This window comes from Rana temporaria, chromosome 5 (assembly GCF_905171775.1).
Source record: "Rana temporaria chromosome 5, aRanTem1.1, whole genome shotgun sequence".
NCBI lineage: Eukaryota > Metazoa > Chordata > Amphibia > Anura > Ranidae > Rana > Rana temporaria.
Genome location: NC_053493.1, coordinates 186,376,140 through 186,403,118, shown reverse-complemented (window position 1 = coordinate 186,403,118; position 26,979 = coordinate 186,376,140). Strand labels below are relative to the sequence as shown.

Genomic DNA, 26,979 nt, shown 5'->3' with positions numbered 1-26,979 from the left:
GGGGGTGGTATGCAGAGTATTGCGCAGGGGGGTATGCAGAGTATTGCGCAGGGGGGTATGCAGAGTATTGCGCAGGGGGGTATGCAGAGTATTGCGCAGGGGGGTATGCAGAGTATTGCGCAGGGGGGTATGCAGAGTATTGCGCAGGGGGGTATGCAGAGTATTGCGCAGGGGGGTATGCAGAGTATTGCGCAGGGGGGGGTATGCAGAGTATTGCGCAGGGGGGGGTATGCAGAGTATTTCGCAGGGGGGGGTATGCAGAGTATTTCGCAGGGGGGAGTATGCAGAGTATTTCGCAGGGGGGGGTATGCAGAGTATTTCGCAGGGGGGGGGGTATGCAGAGTATTTCGCAGGGGGGGGGGTATGCAGAGTATTGCGCAGGGGGGTATGCACAGTATTGCGCAGGGGGGTATGCAGAGTATTGCGCAGGGGGGTATGCAGAGTATTGCGCAGGGGGTATGCAGAGTATTGCGCAGGGGGGTATGCAGAGTATTGCGCAGGGGGGTATGCAGAGTATTGCGCAGGGGGGTATGCAGAGTATTGCGCAGGGGGGTATGCAGAGTATTGCGCAGGGGGGTATGCAGAGTATTGCGCAGGGGGGTATGCAGAGTATTGCCGGGGGTATGCAGAGTATTGCGCAGGGGGGGTATTGCAGAGTATTGTAGGGGGTATGCAGAGTATTGTAGGGGGGGTATTGCACAGTATTGCAGGGGGTTTCAGGGATGGCTGAGCAGGGATGGATGGATCTGTGACTGCAATAGTCACAGATCCATCCACAGCGCTGCTGACACCCGCGCTCCCCCCTCTCACACTGTACCGCTCGGTACAGAGAGAGGAGGGAGGAACCGGCGTCATCAAAAGACGCCGGTTTGTTTACATGTGATCGCTCCGCCATTGGACGGAGCGATCACGTGGTAAACGGCCGCTATCAGCGGCCGTTTACCGCGATTCGTGATCGGCCGGGTCCTCTGGACCCGGCGGTCACGAATGTTCCCGTGTGCGCGCCCCAGGGGACGCGCGGGAGACGGACTCTGGGAGGACGTACATTGACGCCCTCCTAGAGTTAACCACCCGCCCTGTAGACGTATATTGTCTATGGGGCGGTTACCAAGTGGTTAACCATGTATGTTAGATTGCAGAGTGTATCAACAAATGTTCTTCCTCAATAAGGTGTTTTTTTTGTTTTTGTTTTTTTATCAATTACTGGTAATTCCTATTTATACATTGTGCGTGCGTGCATATTTAATTCAAGGTCTTTTGGAAAATGACATCACAGGTTCATCCTCTTCTCGAATGCAATAATGGATGTTATTCCTGACCCTGGGTCATTTTTGTAATATAAATGGTTACCATTTACAGTGTTTGTGTGGGTCCATCACAGCCTTGGCACAGAGCAAATGAGTTGAGTGCTGCTGACTGTCATTCAGCTCTGAAAACTAACAGCATCTGATTGCAGTGACAGTACTAATCAGCCCTAATTAACTCCTCCTTGCCCTTCCTCCTTTAGGTCAGCTGTTCTCAACCTTTTTACCCCAGATAAAATTTTGAAATACTACTGGGGTAACCCCTGCTAAAACCAATTCATTGGTTGTGTGGGGAGAGGGGTCAGTGGGAAAATGCCACTTACATTGGTGACCTGTGGAAAGAAGGTCTCCCTTATACTGGTGGGCAGAATACTAAATAATCATTGGTGCCCTTCAACTGGCTCTACCGTGTGGTACTGGCACCGAAACTATTAAGGCACTGTCAAATAGATAGTCACCACTAAAATAACCTCTAGGAACTTCCTAAAGAGCCAGAACAGTTTCAGAACAGCTGCTTTAGGTATTACATTTTGCTGATATTAAAATATATATATATATTTTTTTTTTTTCGTTTTATGAGAAACAAATGATTACCCTTTTTAAATGTAAAATAACACCTAGAATGAATGCTGGTCTGATTAGAAGTACCATGTCAAAAAAGTCTTCCTGTCCCAAAATAAAGATATGTGTTATTTTAAAGCGGTGGTTCACCCTCCTTCACATCATTATACCATTACATTCGGCATCGTAGCGCGAGCTACGGTATGCTGGTCTTAAATTTTTAATCCCCGTACTCACTGTGCTATCGATCATTGAAGAATCCGACTCCCGCGGGGAATGGGCGTGCCTATGGAGAGGGAGGATGATTGACGGCCGGCTCTGGCACGTCACGCTCCCCGAAGACAGCCGGAGTAGGTCTCGGCTCTTCACGGCGCCTGCGCACAGGCGCCGTGAAGAGCCAAGCCTATTTCGGCTATTTCCGGAGAAGCGTGACGTGCCAGGGCCGGCCGTCAATCACCTTCTCTCACCATAGGAACGCCCATTCCCCGGAATCTTCAATGAGCCATAGCACAGTGAGTACGGGGATAAAAAATGTAAGACCGGCATACTGTAGCTCGCGCTACGATGCCGAATGTAATGGTAGAATAAAAACATTTTTTTTTTTTTTTTTTTTTAATAGGGTGAACCCCCGCTTTAATATGGTGAGTAATGACAAATTTACTGAATCAGCGGGCCCTTGTAAGAAATGTAAAAAATGTATCTGATCCATAAGGTGCGTATGGGTGCTGGAGACAAAGTGGTTAATATATGTATTTTGTTCATTGTAGTAGTTCCTTGCTATTGAAGTTGCTATTTCTCTTTTTGCAAGGTGAGGTTAAAGCGGAGGTCCGCCCAATTTTTTTTTTTTTTTTTTTTTTTAAGTCAGCAGCTACAAATACTGCAGCTGCTGACTTTTAAAATAAGGACACTTGCCTGTCCAGGGCGCCACCGCCATCTTTGGTAAGGGAATCGGGAAATGAAGGCTTGCGGCTTCACAACCTGGTTCCCTACTGCGCATGCGCGACTCGTGACACCAGAGTGTGGACCTCCGCTTTAAGAACACTGCTAAAGTGCAGAGGTGTCATTAGACCCTTAAACTGTATTCTTAGTCATATGTGGCTGTTGTGAAAGATGAACATGTTTAAATAATTGATTAATTTTCTATTTGTTTCCTTGTTTAGATTTTCCAGACCCTGACAGATTGCTACTGTTCATTGTGAGCTCATGGAATGATATCTTTTCTACATATGGAGTTGTCAGTAAAGCAATACAGGCTGTATTGAATAACTTGGCAGAGGATGATGTTGGCTCTTGTCTGAGTGCCTACCTTAACTGGGGAAAGGCAAGTCAGTTGTTCATGCTTTTCCTTAAAAACAGATTCTTGTTTCACATATACTGCACTGTGTGTTCAAGCTGGCCAACTGCATCAGTGATCCCCCGCTTTTCTTCTCTACTGTGCAAAATGTCAAATACTTGCTTACATCATACTTAGATGGATATATAGTGTTAGTATGAGGCAAACGCACTGTATATTTTTCCATGTACAGTATATCAAAATATTTTTTGACGATTAGCTGCCGCAGTCATACTGTGGCAGGTTGGCGCGGCTGCGCGAATAGCCATAGGTGTACGACGGGCATGTACATGGCGATCTGTGGGCACACGCCATTCTCTAGCGGGGGAAACAAATCATCGGGTCCCGGGGACTCTGTCAGCCGGCCACCTGTGATCGCTCCACAGAGGCAGAACGGGGATCTGCCAGTGTAAACAGGCAGATCCCCGTTCTGTCAGGGGAGTTCAGCCTGTTCCTAGTGATTAGGAACAGTGATCTCTCTGTACTCCGTCAGTCCACTCCCTCCACAGTTAGAAAGCACCTCCCTAGGGAACATTTAAACATTTGATCGCCCCTGGTGTTAACCCCTTCCCTGCCAGTTTTAATTTATACAGTAATAAGTGCATTTTTATAGCACTGTCAAATGCCATAAATCTGTCCCCCATTTTGTAGACACCATAACAGAATACATATTGACCTAAACTGAGGAAGAATTTTTTTTTTTGGGAGGAGGGGATATTTATTATAGCAAAAAGTAAAAAATTGTGTTTTTTGTTTTTTTTTCAAAATGTTCTTTTTTTTTTTGCAGAGATGATCAAATACCACCAAAAGAAAGCTCTATTTGTGGGAAAAAAATGACATCAATTTTGTTTGGGGTATATCGCACAACCGCGCAATTGTTAGTTGAAGCGACGCAGTGCCAAATCGCAGAAAGTGGCCTGGTCTGGAAGTGGGTAAATCCTTCTGGGGCTGAAGTGGTTAAACTACTTCAGAGACTAAAGCTGGCCATACATCATAAAATATTAAAATATTATTGTACAATTTTCCTTGTACCAAAACTATATAATATGAGGTCAAACCTAAAAAAAATTCAATTTGTATGCAATCAGGCAGGCTCTTGGACTATATAGTTTAAGGGTAATCTGAAGGAAATTGAATAAGAACATTGTATAATGTATGGCCAGCGTAAGGTCCCAGGCGGATGGCTGGTCCGTGTCTGCTCTGCTTATAGACACAGACTCAGCCCGCTCTCCTCTATAGGTGGTCATATTTAAACGGACCGCCTGTCTATTTTCACCTGACTCATCCTATGCGATCTACCAGATAGATGGGAATGTATCCCCATCCGCCTGTTTTTAGTAGATAGGATTGGATTGGATGTCGATGGGTGTCAACGGACACATATCCGTTGACACTCGCCGCTCCATAGAGGGCAATGGATGTTCTGATCGGGTCCTCCTAGGAAAACGGACAGGTGGACCTAATCGGTCCACCCCTGTAAAAGGACTTCAGCCACAGGTTAAAGATATAGAGCAGTGGTTCTTAACCTTGTTGGAGGTACTGAACCCCACCAGTTTCATATGCGCATTCACCGAACCCTTCTTAATTGGAAAAATAAAATATGATTTTCTCTTCCGTTCATGGACGGACACAGCAGCCTTTGACCTTAGGGTATTAAATCCTTCCTTCCAGGAGAGATTAGGCAGAAAACAGCACTTTAAGTGTTAAAACACTTTCCTCAGTACTGCTACTCCCAGGGGGCGTGGTCCCCTAGGTATAACCCACACTCTGCCTCAGCAGCTCCAGTTTTTTTTTCTGCCTAACGTCAGGAGAGACATGGCCTTCTGGAGTCCCTGTACTCTGGATTTCTTTTGCGATTTTTTTCGCTTTTATTTTGTTTTGTTCCTGCATTTTTGAATCCTGAGATTCTACTATCAACTGCTGACTGGGTGACAGGCTGGGTCTTGACTCTTGTAGTCCCCCCATGTTCGGCCATCGAGCGTATGCCGGCCCTCAGCTCAGCTCTGGGTCGTCCACGACATTCTCCATTGCTCCAGGGGTGGCCGGGGAACTACGTGTTCCAGGGCACACATATGACCGGTCTCTATGGCCTTGTCACAGTGTGTCTGGCCGACAGCCATGCCGTTTAGCGGACGTTGGTTCTGTCTGGAATGCCTCCAGCCGGTGGTCGCAGGACGGGTAAATAGGCCCCTTGCCCTGGCAAGGTGGTATGGCTGGTGCTTCCCTGGGGAGGTCGAATGAGGGTCTGCCCTGCTTTCCTCTCTCCCTTCCTCTCCTTCCCCATACTGGGTGGCGGCTGGAAGGGGGGCCCTCCTGGGGTTCTATCGCTACCGGGGACCATGTGCTGTGGGGTGCTGTGTTTTTTTTGTGTTTGGGGAGTTGCTGTGTGTGCTGGCCGTGTGTTTTTGCCGTGTCACTGTGTTTTTAAACTGCGTATGGCTGCCATTTTGCCGCGGATGCGGTTTGCATAGTTCGGCGGCCATTTTCTTGTAGCCCGCATTGTGTTTTTTACCTCAGACGGCAGCCATCTTGGAAAAGTCTTGGCCTCTAGTGCCTGAAGGGACAGCGCAGCGCAGCCAGCACTTCTCAGCGCTTCAGCTCACACTGCAACCGGGTGGGGTGGTGATTTCCCTGGGGGTATTTCCCTGGGGGTCCCCTGCCTTCTGTTTTGCAGCCGGGAGGTGACCGGTGTGTTTTTCTGCCTTGCAGTGCTAGGGAGGCATAGCGGTGGGGGCAACATGGAGCCTGAACCAGGAGCTTCTACCCCAGCAATGCCTGAGTTAACCCTTAATGCCCCTGCCCCTGCCACCTCTGTAGAGGCTATGACGGCAGTCCTTGAGGCGTTTCTCGCCAGGATTGAAGCGACCAGAAGGGGGATAAAAAGCGCCCTCTCCCTGAGCCTGCTTCTGGGGATGTCTCTGACACAGAATCAGGCCCTGCTATTGCGTCTGGCTCTGGTTCTGTCATGTCATGTGATGCGGGCTTAACCGACGCGGACAGTGAGGATGACTCTGCTTCAGGGTCAGTGCATGATAAGGAATTTGTTGGAGCTCTTATCTCTGCGGTGTGGGATACTCAGAAACTTGAGGATTTGGCGGAGGCATCGGATGTGCCGGTCCCTTTTGGGTTCCGCAAGCCACCCCGCACCGCAAGAGTGTTTCCTTGTGTTCCATATTTGGACAAATTGTTATACAAGAAATGGGATACGCCGCAGAAAGTTTTTGCTGTTCCTAAATACTTTGCGACCCGTTATCCCTTTGAGGAGGACTTTTTAAAAAAGTGGGTCTCTCCTCCGTCAGTGGACCCTCCCGTGTCCAGATTGAGCAAATCCACCACGTTGCCTGTGGAAGGGGCTCCTGCCTTTAAGGACCCCACAGACAGGAGAGTGGAGGCTGTGGTCCGCTCCATGTTCACAGTTGTGGGTTCGGCAGTAAGACCGGTTTTGGCCGGGACTCTGGTGTCGCAGACACTATACCGAACGAAGAAAGAAAAAAACCGCGCTAAGAAATATTAAAAAAACACTAACAATAAATTGCTAATAGAGCTGCAACAGCGAAGTGTCAATACAAAACACAACAGCATAGAACAGAGGAAAAAAGGTTGTTGCGCTAAAAATAATAAATCTAAACAATAATTGAAAAATATACAGTTCTGAAGCCAATATCTAGATTTGATGTGATATTAAAAAAGAAAATGGTTGCAGTCCCAATACATCCACCGAAATAAAGTTCATATAGGAGTGGCAGTGTTGAAAAACAAGTATAGAAAAAAACACCTGGAACCAGTAAAAAATTGGGAGGCTTACCAGATGGCAAGCAGTATGTGCTTGCGACTGCAAACCCCAGTCAGGGCCTTTAAAGTAGTCCTCACAGGGGAAGATGGAAAAGGGAGAGGATTCTTGAAGTCTCCACCGGAAGCCGGATTAATGAGCCATATCATAGGAAAAATATTGCAATGGTGAAGTACGTTTGATCAGCACACATGTAGAAAAAAAGTGACTTTTAGTACCACCATCACCAGCACCCTATATATAGGAGGCTTACCAGAACGAATAAGAACAACAGCAAGTGGCTAAAACCCTAGCCTGGGCCTTTGATTCCTGGGCTGTGATGATAGTCCTACGTGTTCTCCGTATTCAGTGAGTACATAAAGGGAGTGATAGAGCCCACATAGTGAAGTAAGTTCAAATATTGCGTTTAATAATAAAAAGGTTGCACTTACAGAGTAAATGGGAATAAAAACAGAGAGAAGCCGGCCGGCTCGGAACAAACGCCCGTCCACTCTACACAACACGTCCTGCGTCAGCACGCTCGCTATACCGAACGGGCAAAGTTCTTGCTACAGGAGCTGGAGGCGCAGAGTGCTTCCGAGACCTGTGTGGATCTGGCTGAACAGTTGGTTCAGGGTCTGAAGTTCATCTGTGAGTTGGCCCTGGATACACTCCCTTTGCTCTCCAGGGCCTCCGCGGTGGTACTACATCGCCTTGTGTGGCTGAAGTGTTGGTCTGCGGACCAGTCCTCTAAGAAGGCCTTGGTGGATTTACCCTTTAAGGATGAACGGCTTTTTGGGGCGTCCCTGGATGACATTAAAGATGCCACAGGTGGTAAGAGCACACTGCTCCCACAGTCTGGGAAGGGCAAGGAGCCTCGCCGTAAGCAAGGGCCCTCCTTTGCTACCCCCAAGCATTTTTTTCGCCCGCCCAGTGCGGCAGGAAAAAGTTTTTAAGGTGCTAAGACCCCCGCTGCAGGGCAGAAGTGCACCTGGTACCGCAAGCCTAACAAGCCTGCGGACAAACCTGCTTCCGCATGAAGGTCTGCCCGTGTCTCGGGTGGGGGGGGGGCGGCTTCGCAAATTCGCGGATCGATGGAGGTGTCTTCTTTCCGACCGTTGGGTTTGCGAAGTAGTTTCCTCGGGGTACAAGATAGAATTTCTCTCTTGTCCACCAAACAGATTTTTTTCCTTCCATCCTCCAGCTTTTTCTGGATCGCCGGAAGGATCTGTCAGGGGCTGTCCAGGATCTTCTGGTCAGGGGAGTGATTGTGCCAGTTCCCTTGATGGAACGGTTTCAGGGGTTTTACTCCAATCTGTTTGTAGTTCCCAAGAAGGAAGGGGTCTGTCCAATCCTGGACCTCAAGGCCCTCAATTGTTTTGTCAAAGTGCAAAAATTCAGGATGGAGTCGATTTGCTGGGTAGTGGCAGCGCTCCAACAGGGGGACTTTATGGCATCCTTGGATATCATGGACGCATACCTACATGTTCCCATATGCACAAAGCACCAGAGGTTTCTGCGCTTTGCGATTGGGGAGGACCATTTTCAATTTGTGGCCCTCCTGTTCGGCCTGGCCTCGGCACCACAGGTTTTCACCAAGGTGCACGTCCCGATCCTAGCCCTGCTGAGGCAGCGCGGGATCGATATCGTAGGATATCTGGACGACCTTCTCCTGAGAGCTTCCTCAAGCTCAGAATTAGAAGAGGACGTGTCTATCACGTGTCAGACTCTCCGAGAGTTCGGCTGGCTTCTGAATATCCAGAAGTCAGTGTTGGTTCCGTCTCAGCGACTGGAATACCTGGGGTTAGTCCTGGATTCCACGGAGGCGAGAGTTTTTCTCCCAACAGAGATACTTCAGACACTGCGCTCTGCGGTGCAGCAGTTGTCGACCCAGAAGTGGTCATCTCTTCGATTCTGCATGAGGGTTCTGGGTCTGATGGTGGCCTCTTTCGAAGGCAATTCCGTATGCCCAATTCCACACCCGGGTGCTGCAGAAGGAAATTCTGTCACGTTGGGACAAGCTCCCTTCATCCCTGGATTACCAGATTCAGATGAGTCAACTGGTCAAGTCCTCCCTGGTGTGGTGGCTGATGTCTCCGGTGCTTCGGACCGGGAAGTAGTTTCTGCCGTGCCATTGGACAGTGGTCACGATGGATGCCAGCCTCTCCGGTTGGGGGGGCGTTTAGGGCACTCAGTCGGCCCAGGAGCGCTGGACTCAGGAGGAGTCCCGCCTTCCAATCAATGTACTGGAGCTCCGAGCAATCAAGTTGTGCCTTGCCAGGTGGTCCCTGGAGCTGCAGGACTGACCGGTCAGGATCCAGTCCGACAACGCCACAGCCGTGGCGTACGTCAATCATCAGGGAGGCACACGGAGCTCAGCTGCAGCGATGGAGGTCGCGCACATCCTTCGGTGGGCTAAAAGGTCCGTTCCGGCTCTGTCGGCCATGTACATTCCTGGAGTACAGAATTGGCAAGCCGACTACCTAAGTCACCAAACACTAGACCAAGGAGAGTGGTCACTCCACCTGGAGGTGTTTCAGAGTCTGTGCCAAAAGTGGGGCACTCCAGACGTGGACCTTCTAGCGTCCCGTCACAATCGGAAGGTGCCACGGTTCGTGGCCAGGTCGAAGGACCCGTGGGCGGATGTGTCAGACGCGTTGGTGGCACCTTGGGGTCACGATCGCCTAATTTACGCCTTCCCTCCTCTGATGCTTCTTCCTCGCCTGCTGCGCAGAGTGGAAGCCAAAGGGATTCCAACAATCCTAATCGCCCCAGATTGGCTGCGCCGCTCCTGGTACGCGGACCTGGTGCGTCTGGTGGCAGACGTCCCTTGGCATCTACCCCTGAGAGAAGATCTTCTGTCGCAGGGTCCGATCTTTCACCCTGCTTTACAGTCGCTGGCTTTAACGGCGTGGCTGTTGAGAGCCAAGTACTGAAGGACCGGGGCCTGTCAGGCTCGGTGGTCTCTACCATGCTGCGTGCAAGGAAGTCTACTTCACGAAAGATTTACCATAGTACGTGGAAGGCCTACATCTCTGTGTGAAGAGATGAATTGGCACCCCCGTACATACGTGGTGTCCCGGATCCTGCTGTTCTTACAGCGTGGAATGAATCAGGCTCTCCCCTTGAGTACGGTTAAGAGTCAGATTCCGGCTCTAGCTGTTTACTTTCAGCGACCCTTGACGACGCACTCCTTGGTGCGTACGTTTGTGCAGGGGGTCCGGCATGTGGCCCCTCCTGTACACCCTCAACTGCCGCCATGGGACCTGAGTTTAGTCCTCTCGGTGCTTCAAGAAGTTCCCTTTGTTGACTCAGAAGGTGGTTTTTGTGGTAGCAATTACCTCTGTCAGAAGGGTGTCTGAACTGGCGGCCTTGTACTGCAAGACTCCCTACTTGGTCATTCATGAGGATAAGGTGGTGCTGCGGCCGCAGTCGTCTTTTCTCCCAAAGGTCGTTTCGGCTTTTCACATTGAGGACATTGTGTTACCATCCTCGTGTCCTCGGCCGAAAAACCCGAAGGAGACCACTTGTATTCCCTGGATGTGGTTCGGGCCCTACGGGTGTACTTATCTGCTACGGCTCCGTTCCGGAGGTCGGACTCACTGTTTGTGTCGGTGAATGGTCCTAAAAAAGGTCTGGCGGTCTCGTCGGCCACCATTTCTAGGTGGATCAGACAGGTTGTGCTTCAGGCCTATGCCCTGAAGGGGCGGGCACCTCCCTTTCAGGTTACGGCGCATTCGACCAGGATGTGAGTGCATTTTCGGATGCCTCCTTCGGCCGCAAGGTGTTACAGGCGGCAGTTTAAGGTTGGAGTTCCTCCGTTGAGAAACTCCGGTTTTTGTTTGGGTGTAGCTTGGTTTGCTGTGTTGTTTTCCCACCCCTCAAATTTTTTGACACTGCTTGGGGACGTCCCTTAGGTCAATGGCTGCTGTGTCCGTCCTTGAATGGAAGAGAAAATAGGATTTTTGTAATCACCGTAAAAGCCATTTCTCTGAGTTCATATACGGACACAGCACCCACCCCTCCTTTTGTTTGTACTGCTTGTTACGAACTGGAGCTGCTTAGACAGAGTGTGGGTTATACCCAGGGGACCACGCCCCCTGGGAGGAGCTGTACTGAGGAAAGTGTTTTAACACTTAAAGTGCTGTTTTCTGCCTAATCTCTCTTTGAAGGAAGGATATAATACCCCAAGGTCAAAGGCTGCTGTGTCCATCCATGAACTCAGAGAAATGGATTTTACGGTGAGTACAAAAATCCTATTTTTTCAAATTCAAAACATAGGTATATATTTAGGTATATATTTATACATACAGTAGGTGTGCAAAATGAACAAAACCATTAAAGAACAAAACCATTAAGAACAAAGAACAAAACCATGATTAAAGTGTGATGGGCACAGTGGCTGCGTGTGATGGGCACAGTGGCTGCGTGTGATGGGCACAGTGGCTTCGTGTGATGGACACAGTGGCGAAAATTGATGGCACAGAGGCTGCATGTGATGGCATAGTGAGGCTGCAATTTATATTTATATATTTTTTTTTTTTTGCTAGTCAGAGAAGGCTCATTTAAAATAACACAAAAACATTTTTTTCTCAAGTCGTCTTCCAGGACGGCACAATGAGAGACCACTGGCTCCACCTGACAGGAAACACAATCAAAAAAGAGGTTAAAATACTCCGCAGCAAAACCGTTTATTTTTTCTGACCTAAGGCCTGGGAGCTGGGCCGCATGCCTGGGAAGCCTCTGGGCCCAGTAGGAATAAGCTTCCTTCTTGTTGGGTATCCCTATCTGCTCAGGGGGGCATCACTGGAGTGAGCTGGAAGAACGCCCCTGAGTACTGGAGGTCCCTAGGCTAGAGGCTACCCTAGAACTCCAGGGGCCAATTTTCCTCTCTCCGTGCCCTTCCCCCTACCTGTGAGCTCTGGGGATGGGCGCCCCTCCGGGGCTTCCCGGCGTCTTTTGCGCGTCTCAGTTGAGGCTGGTCGGAGGCCAATGCGGAGATTCCTCTCTGCTGGCTTCCAGCGCCATCTTCCCGGCGTCTGCAAGGCTCTCGGGCGCGGGGTGATGGCGTCACTTCCGCTTCCGACTACGGCAAGATGGCAGCGACCATCAGCGTTTTTTGCTCCAGCCGAGGAGAGGCCTCACAGACAGCACCGGAGACGCACCGCAGCCTGGGAGAGAGGCGCCCGAACTGTCCTCACACGGCGCCAGCGTCCCCATCCGGGATCACATGGAGCGCGAGGACTGGCCTTCTACGGCCATGGCTGCAGAGGAGATGAGACCACTGGGGGAGAGTCTACCCATTCAGCGGGGGCTAGGATGGGGGTGGGACCCTGACTCTTCCCCTTGCTTTCATACAGTGTTCATCTGTGCATTCCTGTGTATATTTTTTCTTTACAGGAGAAGACGTCACTGCCCAGGGGGGGGGGGGGGGGGGGGCTAGCCGTTCTTCCAAAGATCCTGCCTGTGTTAAAAAATGTGGCTATTGTAATGGGAAATTGCCCTCAGATTACTCCAAGCCCTTCTGTTTTAAGTGTATTCAGAAGTTAGCAGGGAAAGAAACTTCTCAGGTTATGAAGGACTTCCTCTCTGTCCAGACCCAGATGCTTGCCACTCTCAGTTTCAAGCCTCTCTTAAGCCCAGAGAGCCTGAATCCCACACTGCGGGGCCCTCCTCTCAGGAGAGTTCTTCTTCCTCTCGGCTTGGTAGAGTCCGCCAGGAGTCCCTGGGATCCCTGTTATCAGACTCAGAGGATTCAGAGGCCCCCGATCAGGGCCCTTTCTGAAGAGGGTCTAGTGGATAGTCAGGCAGAGAAGGAGGAGTATTCCAGGGCAGGGCAGTACATCTTTTCAGCCGATGACATGGAAGCTCTCCTCGGTGCAGTTTATGCCGGCTGAACAGGTATCCGCTCAGGATAGGATGTACCGGGGTTTAGTGAAGCACCAGCCGAAAACCATTCCGGTACATCAGTCTCTCAAGGAGATCCCGAGAGGAGGCTTCTAAGGTAGAAGACCTGGAAGCGTCGGTGTCCCTTTGAGGAGGTCGAGGATAAATTCTTTAACTTCTTCAGACCCGCGCTATAGCCGAATGACGGCTACAGCGCGGACCTGAAAATCCAACTGGACGTCAATTGACGTCCGCCCCTTATGGCGTTCCCTGCGCGCGCTCCAGAGCGCGCAGCAGGGAAACTCTGTGTTGGCCGTGTCCCGTGGACACAGCCAATTACAATTTGCCGTGAACGACCAATCAGAGTGGCCGTTTGCGATGCGATCTGTGAGGCCAATGAGAGATGATCTCATATGTAAACATATGAGATCATCTCTCATTGCCGTTTTACACAGAGACAGCGTCCTGTGTCTGGAGAGGAGACCGATCTGTGTCCCTTGTACATAGGGACATAGATCGGTCACCTCCCCCAGTCACCCCCCTCCACCTACAGTTAGAACACAATGCAGGGAATACATTTAACCCCTTCCTCACCCCCTAGTGTTAACCCCTTCATATTTATAGCACTGATCGCAGTATAAATGTGAATGGCGCCAAAAATGTGTCAAAAGTGTCCGATGTGTCCGCCATAACGTCGCAGTCCAAATAAAAATTGCAGATTTCTAGTAAAAAAAATAAATAATAAAAAATAATAATTCTGTCCCCTATTTTGTAGGCGCTATAACTTTTGCGCAAACCAGTCGATTATTGCGATTTTTTTTTTTTTTTAACAAAAATATGTAGACAAATACGTATCGGCCTAAACTGAGAATTTTTTTTTAGATATTTATTTTAGCAACAAGTAAAAAATATTGTATTTTTTAAAAAAAATTTGCTCTTTTTTGTTTATAGCGCAAAAAATAAAAACCGCACAGGCGATCAAATACCACCAAAAGAAAGCTCTACTTGTGGGGAAAAAAGGACGTCAATTTTGTTTGGGAGCCACGTCACACGACCGCGCAATTGTTAGTTAAAGCGACGCAGTGCCGAAAGCTGAAATTTCACCTGGGCAGGAGGGGGGTATATGTGCCCAGTAAGCAAGTGGTTAAGGTACCTAGATTGGACGCCTCTCTAGCGCAGGTGTCCAAGCAGTCTGACCTCTATTTGAGGACACAGGTAACCTTAAGGATTTGATGGATCGGCGCACTGAGACTTCCTTGCGTAGGGCTTGGGAGGCCAATGCGGCAGCATTGAGCCCCGCATTGGCCTCAGCATGCATGGTAAATAAAGGGAAGCAGACTGCGCAAAGGAATACACAAAAAACAAAGCAGCTGAACACTGAAGGTCAATAAATCCTTAGGCTAAATACATAAAAAAAAGCAGTGCAGCGCTAAAAACAAGTAAAATAATGAGTCCAAATGATGATCAATCGAAGTAATGAGCTGACATACTAGACCTTTATCCGCTGAAGAAGTCCTGTGCCTTGGGACGATACGCGTGCGGGGGGCTTTCGTTTTTATGTCAGGACAGCCACCTACCTGGTCCTTTGAATGATGTACGTTTATATTCCATGCACTAGGACATAGTGCTTTATTTGTGAGTACCTTACCTTTTTAATACATTTTATTGTGATTTTGAACATACAGAGAGCATTATGTGTCTGCTTTATATCCTTTTATGACACCATCCCACGTGGGAGTATATCGGATGAACATCCATCCCTAGGAGTCGCTTGGAGAAGGGCACCATCCGAGGAGGCACCGTTTTACCTATACCCCCCTCATTAGAGGGACAGCGCATTTGACCTGCTGCTCACCCACAGGTCCATTTGTCCAGGTGAGCGGTTTGCACTACTACTTAAGGATACTTGTTTGCCGTCCTCAGCATGCATAGCTAGAAATGCGGATGCTTGGATTTCCAGGTTGATGGACCATGTTTCCCGCGTCCCTAAGTCCAAAGAGATACTAAATTCTCTACAGGTCATAGGTAGTGCAGTGGCTTTCTTAGCCTACGCCGCTTTGGAGACCGTGCGATTTACCGAAAAGACGGGAGCTCTTGTGAACTCTGCCAAGAGAGCAGTATGGGTTAAGACTTGGGACGGTAACAATGCTTCCAAGTCTCGCCTTTGTGGTCTTCAATTTGAGGGTTCTCTTTTTTTCTCACGGGTCTTGACCAGGCCCTGACTAGGTCTACTGAAAAGGGAAAAAAATTCCCCATCAAACCCAAACAGAATAAAAGGAAATTTTTTCTAGGCCCCCATGGTAAAAAATGCTTTTCAGAAAGAAAGCCAGTCGGTAACAGGCGTTGGGGATTTGGAAAAGACAAACAAAAGGAAGTATCCTTTTTTCCAACCAAAAATCCAACAATAAAGATTCAATCAGAACTCCCTTGCGCTTAATAGGGGCAGAGGCCACAAAGATGTGGGGGAAATGTTTGTTCTGGAACCTGGGTGGGCTGTCCACCAAAAAATATGTCTCCTGAGTATAGAGGATGTCTGCCTGGAGAGTCTTAGCCTCTCTCCAGACCGAAGCCCGTTTAGCATGGTGGTTTAGACCATTAACGTTAAATGACACTATTTTCAGAGCCATAACACAATCAGGAAGCAAACAAGATTAAAGTACCTTGCGGAGATGACCAGGCGCGCAGTCCATCCATCTTCATGGCGTTGGGCGCACAGGGCAGGGTGACCCCTCGTCACAATGGAGGAGGTACGAGACCCCAAAGGGCGGTCAAAGCAGCATGCACAAGGGAATGGAGGGATGGGTAATGAAAGTGGAGTTAGGGATTCAGAAAACGAAAAAAACAGGGGGAGAAACAGAAAATGTAATAAGCTTGTTCAAACAAGGACCAGAGGGCAGAATCTTTGCCCATTCTTAGGGGGGGAATCAAACTTCAGAGCAATTGCTCCAGAACACAGGGAACTTGAAACAAAACTTGCAGAGTTGTGGGATTGATCATGACGATCGCTTCTTGGAACCCTTCTTGCTCTTCACCGTCTGCTACTCGTGCTGCTGGTCAATCTTCGCAGGAGGGGATGAATTCTCGGTGGATTTGTCCAGGAGGATGTCTAGAGAGCGAAGTAGCTTAAGCCCAGCTTCCAGGTCGGTGATGATTGTATTTTTACCATCGTGAGTGACCGTGATCTTCACCGGATAGCCCCAGCGGTATGGGATGTTGTGGTTGCGAAGGGCCTTCGTCACTGGAACCAACGATTTGCGCTTCTGCATGGTAAATTGCGACAGGTCAGCAAAAAGCTGGATACGTGTAAATTTCTCCGGAAGTTGTTGGGTTCTTCTGAAAGTAAGCATGAGGTTCTCTTTCACCAGGTAAAAGTGTACCATCATCGGTACATCCCGAGGGATTTTATGTGGGAGATGGGATGGTTTGGGCAGCCTATGTATACGATCAATCTAAAGCTCAGACTCTGAGATAGACAGGAGGATTTGTTGCAAAAGGTCTCTGGCATACTGCTGGAGTTGTGCGGGGAGCACAGTTTCAGGAACTCCCCTTATTTTTACATTGTTTCTCCTCGACCTGTCCTCTAAATCCGCGACTTTTGCCCTCAGCCAGGCTATCTCTTCAGAGTGGTCAACATGAGCGTCTATCAGAGTATTGTGAGATGTTGCAAAGTCCCCCATTTTCTCCTCAATGTGGGCTACCCAGCCTCCCAGCTCCCCGATATCTGACTTGAAGTTCTGCATGCATTGCATTAAGTCTGTGTGCATGGAGCTACGGAGAGATACAAGCATGTCTTTAAGAGTTGTGTCAGAGACAGCCTTACCCGTGGTAGGAAACGCGGTAAAGGGATCTACCAGCTCCCCCTGTCTTCCAGAGATTCGCGGCCCGCACATGTCCGCTCAACATCTGCCTCCAGACGAGGTTTGGATTTGGCTGGGCTGCGGGTTGTCGCCGTGGACATCCCAGGTGAACCCTGAGCAGGGCCAGTCGGAGTTGCAGGGCTCGATGAGCTGGACCGGGAGCCATCCGAGGAGGTAGGTGAGGGCACCTTGGAGCCGGCAACATTTTGGAGTAGCCCTCTGTTCTTCGGCGGGTAGAAGTTGTCCAATTTTCTTGGGTTCGGCGTCTCTTTTCGTTTGCGGGTCATTTTCCAATAGCTCACAAGCACACCCAAGAGGAAAGGATCACTTTTTAAGCAGCGATGTCGCTACAGTTATCAGCTGTTCCCGTGTCTGGAGCGGGGAAGCAGGTTCACACAGCCATTCAGTTGCGTGGCAGTCACGCTTCCCCTGAGCTCTCTGAGATGGCGGACTACATAAGTTGATTTAGGTGTCGGTCTCTCTGCAACTAGGCCAGACAGCAGTGCATAGATGAGTCCAGCAAGGTACTGATGCAGGATGTGGGGTAATGGGGTTGATTGAAAAGGCTGGGAGTACCTGGAGCAGTAAGATGGCCACTGAGCTTCAGGGGTAGGCCGAAGCAGCGGATTTTCCTGAGAGAAGGGGCCGGCCAAGTAAGCTCCGAGTTCGTGTAGGCCCAGTATCTCTCTCTCAAGCAGCGATCTGATCCCCACACCTGGCCACTAGTCGGTAACAGTTCGGGAAGGCACTCAGACAGGATAGGGGCCTGAGGTCAGGTACTCACTGTCCCCCGATGACGGATGAGACCCGGACTGTAGGCCGCAAAACGGTGCCGCACAACTCCGCAATTCACTGCCAGATATTCAGGGGTTTCCCACAGCAGAGCGGGCAGGCCGTGTCCTCCGGGGATGCACCGGCCGGCGATGTAGACAGTGCTTCTCGCCCGATGCTCAGGATGCAGGCACGGAGAGCTCCGGAGGAGTTACAGGCCGCAAGATGGCGGCGGCGTGGAGCGGACCTCTTCCCAGGCTGTAACAAGGAACTGTCGGCAATAATGACCAGAAAGCCGCTGGATCGGTAGCAGAAGGCTTCTTAAAGGTAGGTGCCACAGTAATTAGTTTGGACGTGGAATAAGGCGAGGATGGCAGTAGATTCAATCCGCCTGTGTGGAGCTCAGTATCCACACGTCCTCCCTGTTGCACGTCCGGACACGCCCCCCCAACAATAAAGATTCCAAGTGACAGAAGGGTTGGGGGAAGACTTTCCCATTTTCTCTCCAGATGGGAAAGTATAACTCAGAGCCCCCATATCCTCCGGATCATAAGGGAGGGCTACAAGCTGGAGTTTCTTCATTTTCCTCCCCCAAGTTTTCTTGTGACGCATTTGCCCAGAGATCCCCTCAAAACTACAGGTCTTTTACGGAACGTCACAGAGCTTGCTCAGCAGGGTGTCATACTGTAGTTACGGTACCCGAGCACCAACAGGGTCTGGGAGTTTACTCCCATATCTTTGTGGTTCCAAAGCCATTAGGGAAATTCAGGCTTATAATCAACCCTAAAGCCCCTGAATACTTTTCTCCGCTACAAGAAGTTTCACATGGAGAGTGTTTACACCCTCAGGAAGCTTCTTCTGAGAGAAGTGTTCCTAATTACGATTGAATTGAAGGACGCTTATCTCCACGTCCCGATTTTCCCAGGGCACCAGAAGTTTCTCAGGTTTGCGATCGCCTCTGCCCAGGGGATTCCTCCCCTTAGGTCTGGCTTCCAATCCGAGGGTTTTCACAAAGGTCCTGGCGGAGGTGGTCGCCTTCCTGCACCTACAGGGGATAGCGTTAGTCCCATATCTGGACGATCTGATGCTTTACAATCAGAGTCGAGATCTCCTACTAGCAGACCTGGCCACGGTCATAAAGACTTTGGAATCCCTGGGCTAGATCATCAACAGGGAAAAGTCCTCTCTGGTACCAGAACAAAGGAAGGTTTACCTAGGATTCCTGGTAGATTCTCTGGAGAGAACTTATTTTGGCCTTGGACAAGGTCCAGGGTCTTGTGACAGCGGTCAGATCTGCGTTGGAGAAGGAGTCCTCTTTCAGGGACATCATGAGGCTGCTGGGTCTAATGACCTTGTGTATACCAGCCGTTCCATGGGCCTCTCCAACACTTCTTCCTTTCCTCTTGGAATGGAAAAGGAGAGACTTTAGACGAGAGGGTCACCATCCCATTTTCAGTAAGAGACACTCTGAGGTGGTGGCTTCTTCCTCAGAACTTGCAGGTGGGTCATTTGTGGAGTCAAACCGACCCCATCAGGATTACCACGGATGCAAGTTCCTGGGGGTTGGGGGCTCACTTAGCCGAGCTTCGAGCCCAGGGTATCTGGAACCCACGTCAGAGGGGCGCTTCTTCGAACTTCCGCAAGTTATTGGCGGTCGGAGATGCCCTAAGGGCATACGAGGAGATAATTCAGGGCCAGGAGGTCCAGATTCTGTCCGACAATGCTACCACGGTAGCCTTCCTGAATCATCAGGGAGGCACCAGATCTCGCGCCCTTCTGACGTTGTCTCTAGAGATCCTGGGCTGGGCAGAACTGCGGATCTCCTCTCTTCCGGCGGTCCACATAAAGGGAAGCCTCAATCTGGAAGCAGACTACTGAGTCGTTAACCTATTCTCCAAGGAGAATGGGAGTTGAATCCAGAGGTGTTCAACCTGGTGTGTCAACAGTTTGGTCAACCAGAGGTAGATCTCTTCGAACGCAAAGGAAACAGGAAAGTGGAAAGGTTTTTTTCCCTCTCCCGGGAGCAGGGTTCGGCGGGAGTAGACGCACTGGCCCAGGTATGGAATTTTCACCTGGCCTATGCCTTTCCTCCTCTGAACCTAATTCCAAGGGTCCTGCAGAGACTGTCTAGCAAGGGGCAGAATGATTTTGGTCACGCCTTGGTGGCCCAAGAGGACCTGGTTCCCCGTTCTAGAGAACTGGTCGGTAGCCCCTCCCTTCTTTCTCCCAGTTTGGGCGGACCTTCTTCGGCAGGGTCCGGTTTTTCATCCAGAGCCCAGCTTCTTCAAGCTGACGGCCTGGTGCTTGAAAGGCAGAACCTGCGGGAGAAGGGCTGCTCTGAAAAAGTAATCAACACACTCCTTGCTAGTAGGAAGGAGGTGGTGACCAGGCGTATTTACGCCAAAATCTGGGGAGTCTAATCACACTGGTGCGCAGCGAAGGAAGTATCCCAACAGGAAATCCCGGTTATCCTGGATTTTCTCCAGGATGGGGTTGATTTAGGGCTCGCCACCAGGACCTTGAAAGTCCAAGTGGCGGCCTTGTCTTATTTTTTGGACAGGAGGTTATCTCTGGACCCCCTGATTAGGAGGTTTCTGACAGCCAGAGATAGAATGTCCCCAGTGCAGGTTTCTAGAGTCCCGCCCTGGAATCTTTCTTTAGTTTTGGAACAACTAACTAAGGCTCCGTTTGAGCCATTAGACAGGTATCTCAGTTAAGTTTCTCAGTTAAGTTTCTCACTTTTAAGTTTTCCTTTCTTCTGGCAAACACTACAGCCAAGAGAATAGGTGATATGCAGGCTCTCTCAATTAAGGAGCCGTTTTTTCGTTTGTTTGATGACAGGGTTATTCTCAGTCAAGATCCCTTGTAACTCCCTAAGGTGGTGTCCAAATTTCACAGGTCACAGGAGATAGTTCTCCCTTCTTTTTGTTCGAATCCCCAGAATGAAAAAGAGGCCTCCTTTCATTGTCTGGATGTCAGACGTTGTCTGTTAGTTTATTTAGATTTTAGGTTTAGCGATTTTAGAAAATCCACCCATCTGTTAATTAATTTTTCCGGGCAGAAAAGAGGGCCTCCATTTCCAGGGCCTCCATTTCTAGGTGGATAAGGCAGACGATTTATCTAGCCTACGAGTAGGCTGGTAAAACAGCCCCGAGATTTAAAGCACACTCCACACGGTCCCTGGCAACCTCCTGGGCAGAAAAGGCCGGAGCTTCGGTGAAGCAGATTTGCAAAGCTGCGACGTGGTCAAGACAGGGTTAGGGTTACAGACAGGGTTAGGGTTACAGACAGGGTTAGGTTAGGGTTACAGACAGGGTTAGGGTAACAGATAGGGTTAGGGTTACAGATAGGGTTAGGTTTAGGGTTACAGACATGGTTAGGGTTACAGATGGGGTTAGGGTTAGGTTTACAGTCTGTAACCCTAACCCTGTCTGTAACCCTAACCCTGTCTGTAATAGGGTTAGGGTTCACAGTGACAGACCAAACTCCCCGTTTAACGCACCACAAACACCTGCAAACAGTCCATTTGCACAACCGCAAACTCCCCATTTACACAAGGTTGGATACCAAGCTAGCCATGTCCCGTTCCTTGTCCTCACTGACGTCAATGAACGTTTTGGCGATTGCAGGCGATGGGGGTTTTTCAAAGCCTATGATCGTGCTGAGGTAGTTCAGTGACAGTTAAGTGACCCAGAAAACAATGATTCTGCAGTGTTGGCCCATTGTTGGCCTAGTAGGCTTTAATGATCACCTTAGATGATCACAAAGAAAATTAATGTTTTTTCTATGCAAAATTATCCAGCCGATCGCTTTTGGTCTGTTTACAATGAAGCAATGACCTTATCATCACACTGCCAACACACTCATAGAGGTGGTTGCTTCATTGTGATACGCAAGCCCCTTCACCACAACAAGGTAACGATCACGAAGGGGAATTGACACATGTATGTGCCTTTTTTTTTTTTTTTTTTTGGTTTTGTTTTTGCAGCCACAGTGCAGCACCAGAGGCCAGAAAAATTAGGTATTGTTGCAGCTGCTGCTGTAGCAGCGGCCAGAAAAATTTATGTTTTCCAGGCAGAAAGTGCACTAAAACATTGCGGCTTGAACCCTATTTGGTGGCGGATAAGTCACGCAAGTCATCCGGCATGCAGAGATAAAATACAGCAGCGTGTGGACCATTTGTAGCCCAAGGAAGCTCATCTTATCAGGCCTTTAGTCAAATGTATTTCCCACTGTCAGTCCCTTCGGGATCCATGCCTCATTCATCTTAATAAAGGTGAGGCAATCTAGACTTTTTTGACCTAGGCGACTTCTCTTCTCAGTGACAATACCTCCTGCTGCACTGAAGGTCCTTTCTGAAAGGACACTTGAAGCGGGGCAGGCCAGAAGTTCTATCGCAAATTGGGATAGCTCAGGCCACAGGTCAAGCCTGCACACCCAGTAGTCAAGGGGTTCATCGCTCCTCAGAGTATCGATTTCTGCAGTTAAGGCGAGGTAGTCTGCTAACTGTCGGTCGAGTCGTTCTCCGAGGGTGGACCCCGAAGGGCTGTGGCGATGCATAGGACTGAAAAAGCTCTGCATGTCCTCCATCAACAACACATCTGTAAAGCGTCCTGTCCTTGCCGGTGTGGTCATGGTAGGAGGAGGATTACTTTCACCTCTTCCACTGTTAGATTCCCGTTGTGCTGTGACATCACCCTTGTATGCTGTGTAAAGCATACTTTTTAATTTATTTTGGAACTGCTGCATCCTTTCCAACTTCCGGTAATTTGGTAACATTTCAGGCACTTTCTGCTTATACCGGGGGTCTAGTAGCGTGGCCACCCAGTACAAGTCGTTCTCCTTCAGCCTTTTTATACGAGGGTCCCTCAACAGGCACGACAGCATGAAAGACCCCATTTACACAAGGTTGGATGCCGAGCTACTCATGTCCCATTCCTCATCCTCACTGATCTCACTGAAGGTCTGTTCTTCCTCCCAGCCACGTACAACACCACGGGTACCAGATAGGTGACAACGAGCACCCTGGGATGCCTGCTGTGGTTGGTCTTCCTCCTAAAATCCACATTCCTCCTCTGACTCCTCTTCCAGCGTTTCTGCAGGTCCAGCACGTAATGCTGATAAGGCTGTTTTTGGTGGTGATGGTGACCACAACTCTTCCTCTTCCTCTTCATGCTCATCTACGGCCTGATCCAGCACTCTTCCAGGAAGAAGGGCACGTTCCAGGAAGAAAACAAATGGGATGATGTCGCTGATGCTGCCTTCAGTGCGACTGACTAGGTTTGTCACCTCCTCAAAAGGACGCATGAGCCTATAGGCATTGCGCATGAGCATCCAGTAACGTGGCAAAAAAATTCCCAGCTGCGCAGAGGCTGTCCTAGCACCCCGGTCATACAAATACTCGTTGACGGCTTTTTCTTGTTGGAGCAGGCGGTCGAACATTAGGAGTGTTGAATTCCAACGTGTCGGGCTGTCGCAAATCAAGCGCCTCACTGGCATGTTGTTTCGCCGCTGGATATCTGAAAAGTGCGCCATGGCCGTGTAGGAACGTCTGAAATTGCCACACACCTTCCTGGCCTGCTTGAGGACGTCCTGTAAGTCTGGGTACTTATGCACAAAGCGTTGTACAATCAGATTCATCACATGTGCCATGCACGGGACATGTGTCAACTTGCCCAAATTCAATTCCCGCCAACAAATTGCTTCCGTTGTCACACACCACTTTGCCGATCTCCAGTTGGTGCGGAGTCAGCCACTGATCCACCTGTGCGTTCAGGGCGGACAGGAGTGCTGGTCCGGTGTGACTCTCTGCTTTCAGGCAAGTCAACCCCAAGACGGCGTGACACTGTCGTATCCGTGATGTGGAATAGCCCCTGGGGAGCTGGGGGGTGCAGTTGATGTGGAGCAAGACGCAGCAGCAGAAGAGGACTCAGCCAAGGAGGTTATCGAAGAGGATGGAGTAGGAGGAGTAGAGGAGGTGGCAGCAGACCTGCCTGCAAGTCGTGGCGGTGTCGCCAACTCTTCTGCAGAGCCACGCATTACATGCTTGGCAGCCATCAGCAGGTTTACCCAATGCGCAGTGTAGGTGATATATCTGCCCTGACTGTGCTTTGCAGGCCAGGTATCAGTGGTCAGATGGACCCTTGCCCCAACACTGTGTGACAGGGATGCCATGACTTCCTTTTGCACAATAGAGTACAGGTTGGGGATTGCCTTTTGTGAAAAGAAATTTCGGCCGGGTACCTTCCACTGCAGTGTCCCAATAGCTACAAATTTTTTGAAGGCCTCAGACTCCACCAGCTTGTATGGTAAAAGCTGGCGGGCTAAGAGTTCCGACAAGCCAGCTGTCAGACGCCGGGCAAGGGGGTGACTCTGTGACATTGGCTTCTTATGCTCAAACATGTCCTTGACAGACACCTGACTGTGGGCAGATGAGCAGGAACTGCTCAAGGTGAGAGACGGAGTGGCGGATGGTTGAGAGGGGGCAAGGAGGACAACAGTGGTTGACGTGACTGAAGATGCTGCACCAGGAGGAGAATGGTGGCTTTGAGCTTGTGTGCTGCTTGTACTCGTCATGTGTTGATCCCATAGGTGTTTGTGATGTGCGATCATGTGCCTTCGCAAAGCAGTTGTACCTAGGTGGGTTTTGAATTTCCCACGACTCAGTTTCTTTTGGCACAGGTTGCAAATGGCATCACTGTTATCAGAGGCAGACACACAAAAAAAAATGCCACACTGCTGAGCTTTGCAATGACGGCATTCTGGTGGTGGCAACAGCATGCGTTGATTGGCGTGCTGTCTGGCTGACCCCGGGTGCCGATACATGCTGTCTGGCTGTGCCACTAGCGCCTTGCGATGACCTCCCCCTGCTTCCAACTCGTCTCCTCCTACACTCTGTCTCCCCATCTGAACTCTCCCCCTGTTCTTCTTCTTTTCGAGCGGGCACCCACGTGACATCCCGAGACACATCGTCATCATCAACTGCTTCACTTGTATCTGACAAGTCAGCAAAGGAAGCAGCAGCGGGTACATCATCATCACACCATACGTGTGTAATGCCGCCTGACTGAATCATATCCCTTGTATCTACATCCTCTGGCAATAATGGTTGCGCATCACTCATTTCTTCAAACTCATGTGTAAATAACTCCTCTGACAGATCAAGTGAAGCAGCTGTGATGCTAGTGTTGGTGGTGGTGGCGGCAGGCGGGCGAGTGGTAACTTGAGAGGTGCCCGAAGCTGAGTGGGAAGAGGATGGTGCGTCAAGATTTTGAGCGGAAGCTGTAGAAGATTTGGTGTCCTGTGTTAGCCAGTCAAATATGTCCTCAGAACTTTTCGAGTTCAGGGTACGTGGCCTCTGAACACTGGGCATTATTCTAGGGCCAAAGGGAATCACAGCGACTGCGACCACGACGGCCTCTGCGGGGTGGCCTGTCTCTGCCTGTCATTTTTTTTTAATTTGTTTAGTTGTACTATGCGTGCAAGCTACTGTGACACCAGATATGAGTGGCACTGGCAGAAGTTGGCAGAGTAGACGCTGTAGGCCTGACACACGCCTGCAGATAACGAACTGCTATTCTATTGCAGTCAAAATTGTGTTTTTTTTTTATCTACTATGCCACCAGATATGAGTGGTGGCACTGGGCAAGTGGGCACAGTATACGCTATGAGCCTGACACACGCTGGCAGCCAGGCAACTGACTACTATTCTATTGCAGTCAATTATTTTTTTTTTTATCTACTGTGCCACCAGATAGATGAGTGGTGGGTGCGGCACTGGGCACTTTTGGGGTGCTGTCCTTACAGCAGAGATCAGATGCGTCTTTCAGGACTGGAGTGGACACTGAAAACACTAGCCTAGCTATAGATTTCAATATTCAAACAGCAGCAGCTACACTATCCCTCCTCTCACTAAGACTGCAGGTTCCGAATGATTCTAAAAATGGTTGCTGTCCAGGAGGTGGGAGGGTCAGGGAGGGAGGGTATGCTGCTGATTGGCTGGAATGTGTCTGCTGACTGTGAGGTATAGGGTCAAAGTTTGCTCAATGTTAATTAATAGGAGGCGGATCAAACATCGCATATGTTCGCCCGCGGCGGCGAACGCGAACAAGCGAAAATCGCCACGAACTATTCGCCGGCGAACAGTTCTGTACATCACTACTGGTCACCTCACCTCAGTTAGCCTCCCCCCCCCCCCAATCCAGCCATTTAATTATATGCTCTTAACAGGTTCTACTTACTTTTAAACAAGTTCAGTAGTCTTTTTTTAGCACACTGTCTGCTAGGTTAAAATTCCACTAGTCAGGCATGCTCCTCGAGACTAGTCCTTGCCTCTCTAGCTTGTCACAGGCAGCGCCGACACACAGCTCTCTGTGCAGCGCTCCGAGTCCCCCCCTTCCGGCCGTGAGTGGAGTGACATCACGCCGCTGGAAGGGACCAAGAGACTCCTTCATAGGGGGAGTAAACAGGCTGCAGCAGACAGGAAAGGGAGCCGGGAGGTGATGGTCCCGGATGCAGGAGTGCACTCGGCACACAATTTGTACAGTGTCGCTGGCGGCCGCGGCCGTGGCAGAGCTTCACCTGCGGCTGCGCCCCCCCTCCTATGCGAAATGGTATCGCCCAGGGCACCCATCCGCCCCTGCCTTGTACCGGCGGCCCAGTGTAACTTCCGCCGAACCCCCAGAGACTCACTCATCGAACCCCTGGGGTTCGATCGAACCCAGGTTAAGAACCACTGATATAGAGTAACCATTCTAAATAAAAAGGCATAAATGGAACATCTCAGTGTGATTTCCAGAAGTTGCCAACACCCCTGGTAAGCAGGAAAATGTGGAGAGACCCCCTAAATGGGGCTTTAAAGGCAACAAAAATATATAGTAGTCATAGTAGTCAAAAAGTGAAGTATTTTAATATACAAAATGAAAATTATACAAAATGAAAATTATACATATAAATTAGATAAATAAATAAATGATAAGCGCTTCAAATACGTGATCTAATTCACCGTAGAGGGTAATACCAGTGATGAGTGCACAAACACAATAGGAGGTTAAATGTGATAAGTAACCGATACAATATTTTCAAAATAATCACAAATAATGTGAACCTGAGAAGGTGCAAATGTGCAATGAAATGTCCTTCAATATTAGATGCAAACAACGATTGGTGCAATAAGTGGTTCAAAAAAATGAAAATAAAATATACAAGAAAAAATAAATGGATGATAATGAGATCAGAGTATGATCGACAGTCTATATAGGATGGATCAGATGAAATCAATGCCTAAATCTCTGCTCTCCTTCCTTGAGTGGTAAGTATATATCCTCATAGGTAATGTAGTTCCCTTACCTGCAGGGTGCTATATATAAGCATATAGTATGGACTCCACGACGTGATGGTCCTGCTCCTACGAGTATGGATGACTCCTCCTGCTCCAGCTGATGGGTCTCTCCAAGCTGCAGGGTGCTATATGTAAGTGTATAGTGTGAACTCCACGGC

At 49.5% G+C, this 26,979-nt stretch overlaps 1 protein-coding gene across 6 annotated transcripts in view; it reads left to right on the top strand.

The window, feature by feature from the left end:
- ICE1 (interactor of little elongation complex ELL subunit 1) overlaps nucleotides 1-26,979 on the top strand; it is a 537,335-nt gene that overhangs the window by 370,356 nt on the left and 140,000 nt on the right. For all 6 annotated transcript variants that reach the window (XM_040353451.1, XM_040353452.1, XM_040353450.1 and 3 more), the window contains one exon: nucleotides 3,026-3,186. In XM_040353451.1, coding sequence (XP_040209385.1) covers nucleotides 3,026-3,186 — 161 coding nt within the window. The remainder of the gene's footprint in view (nucleotides 1-3,025; nucleotides 3,187-26,979) is intronic.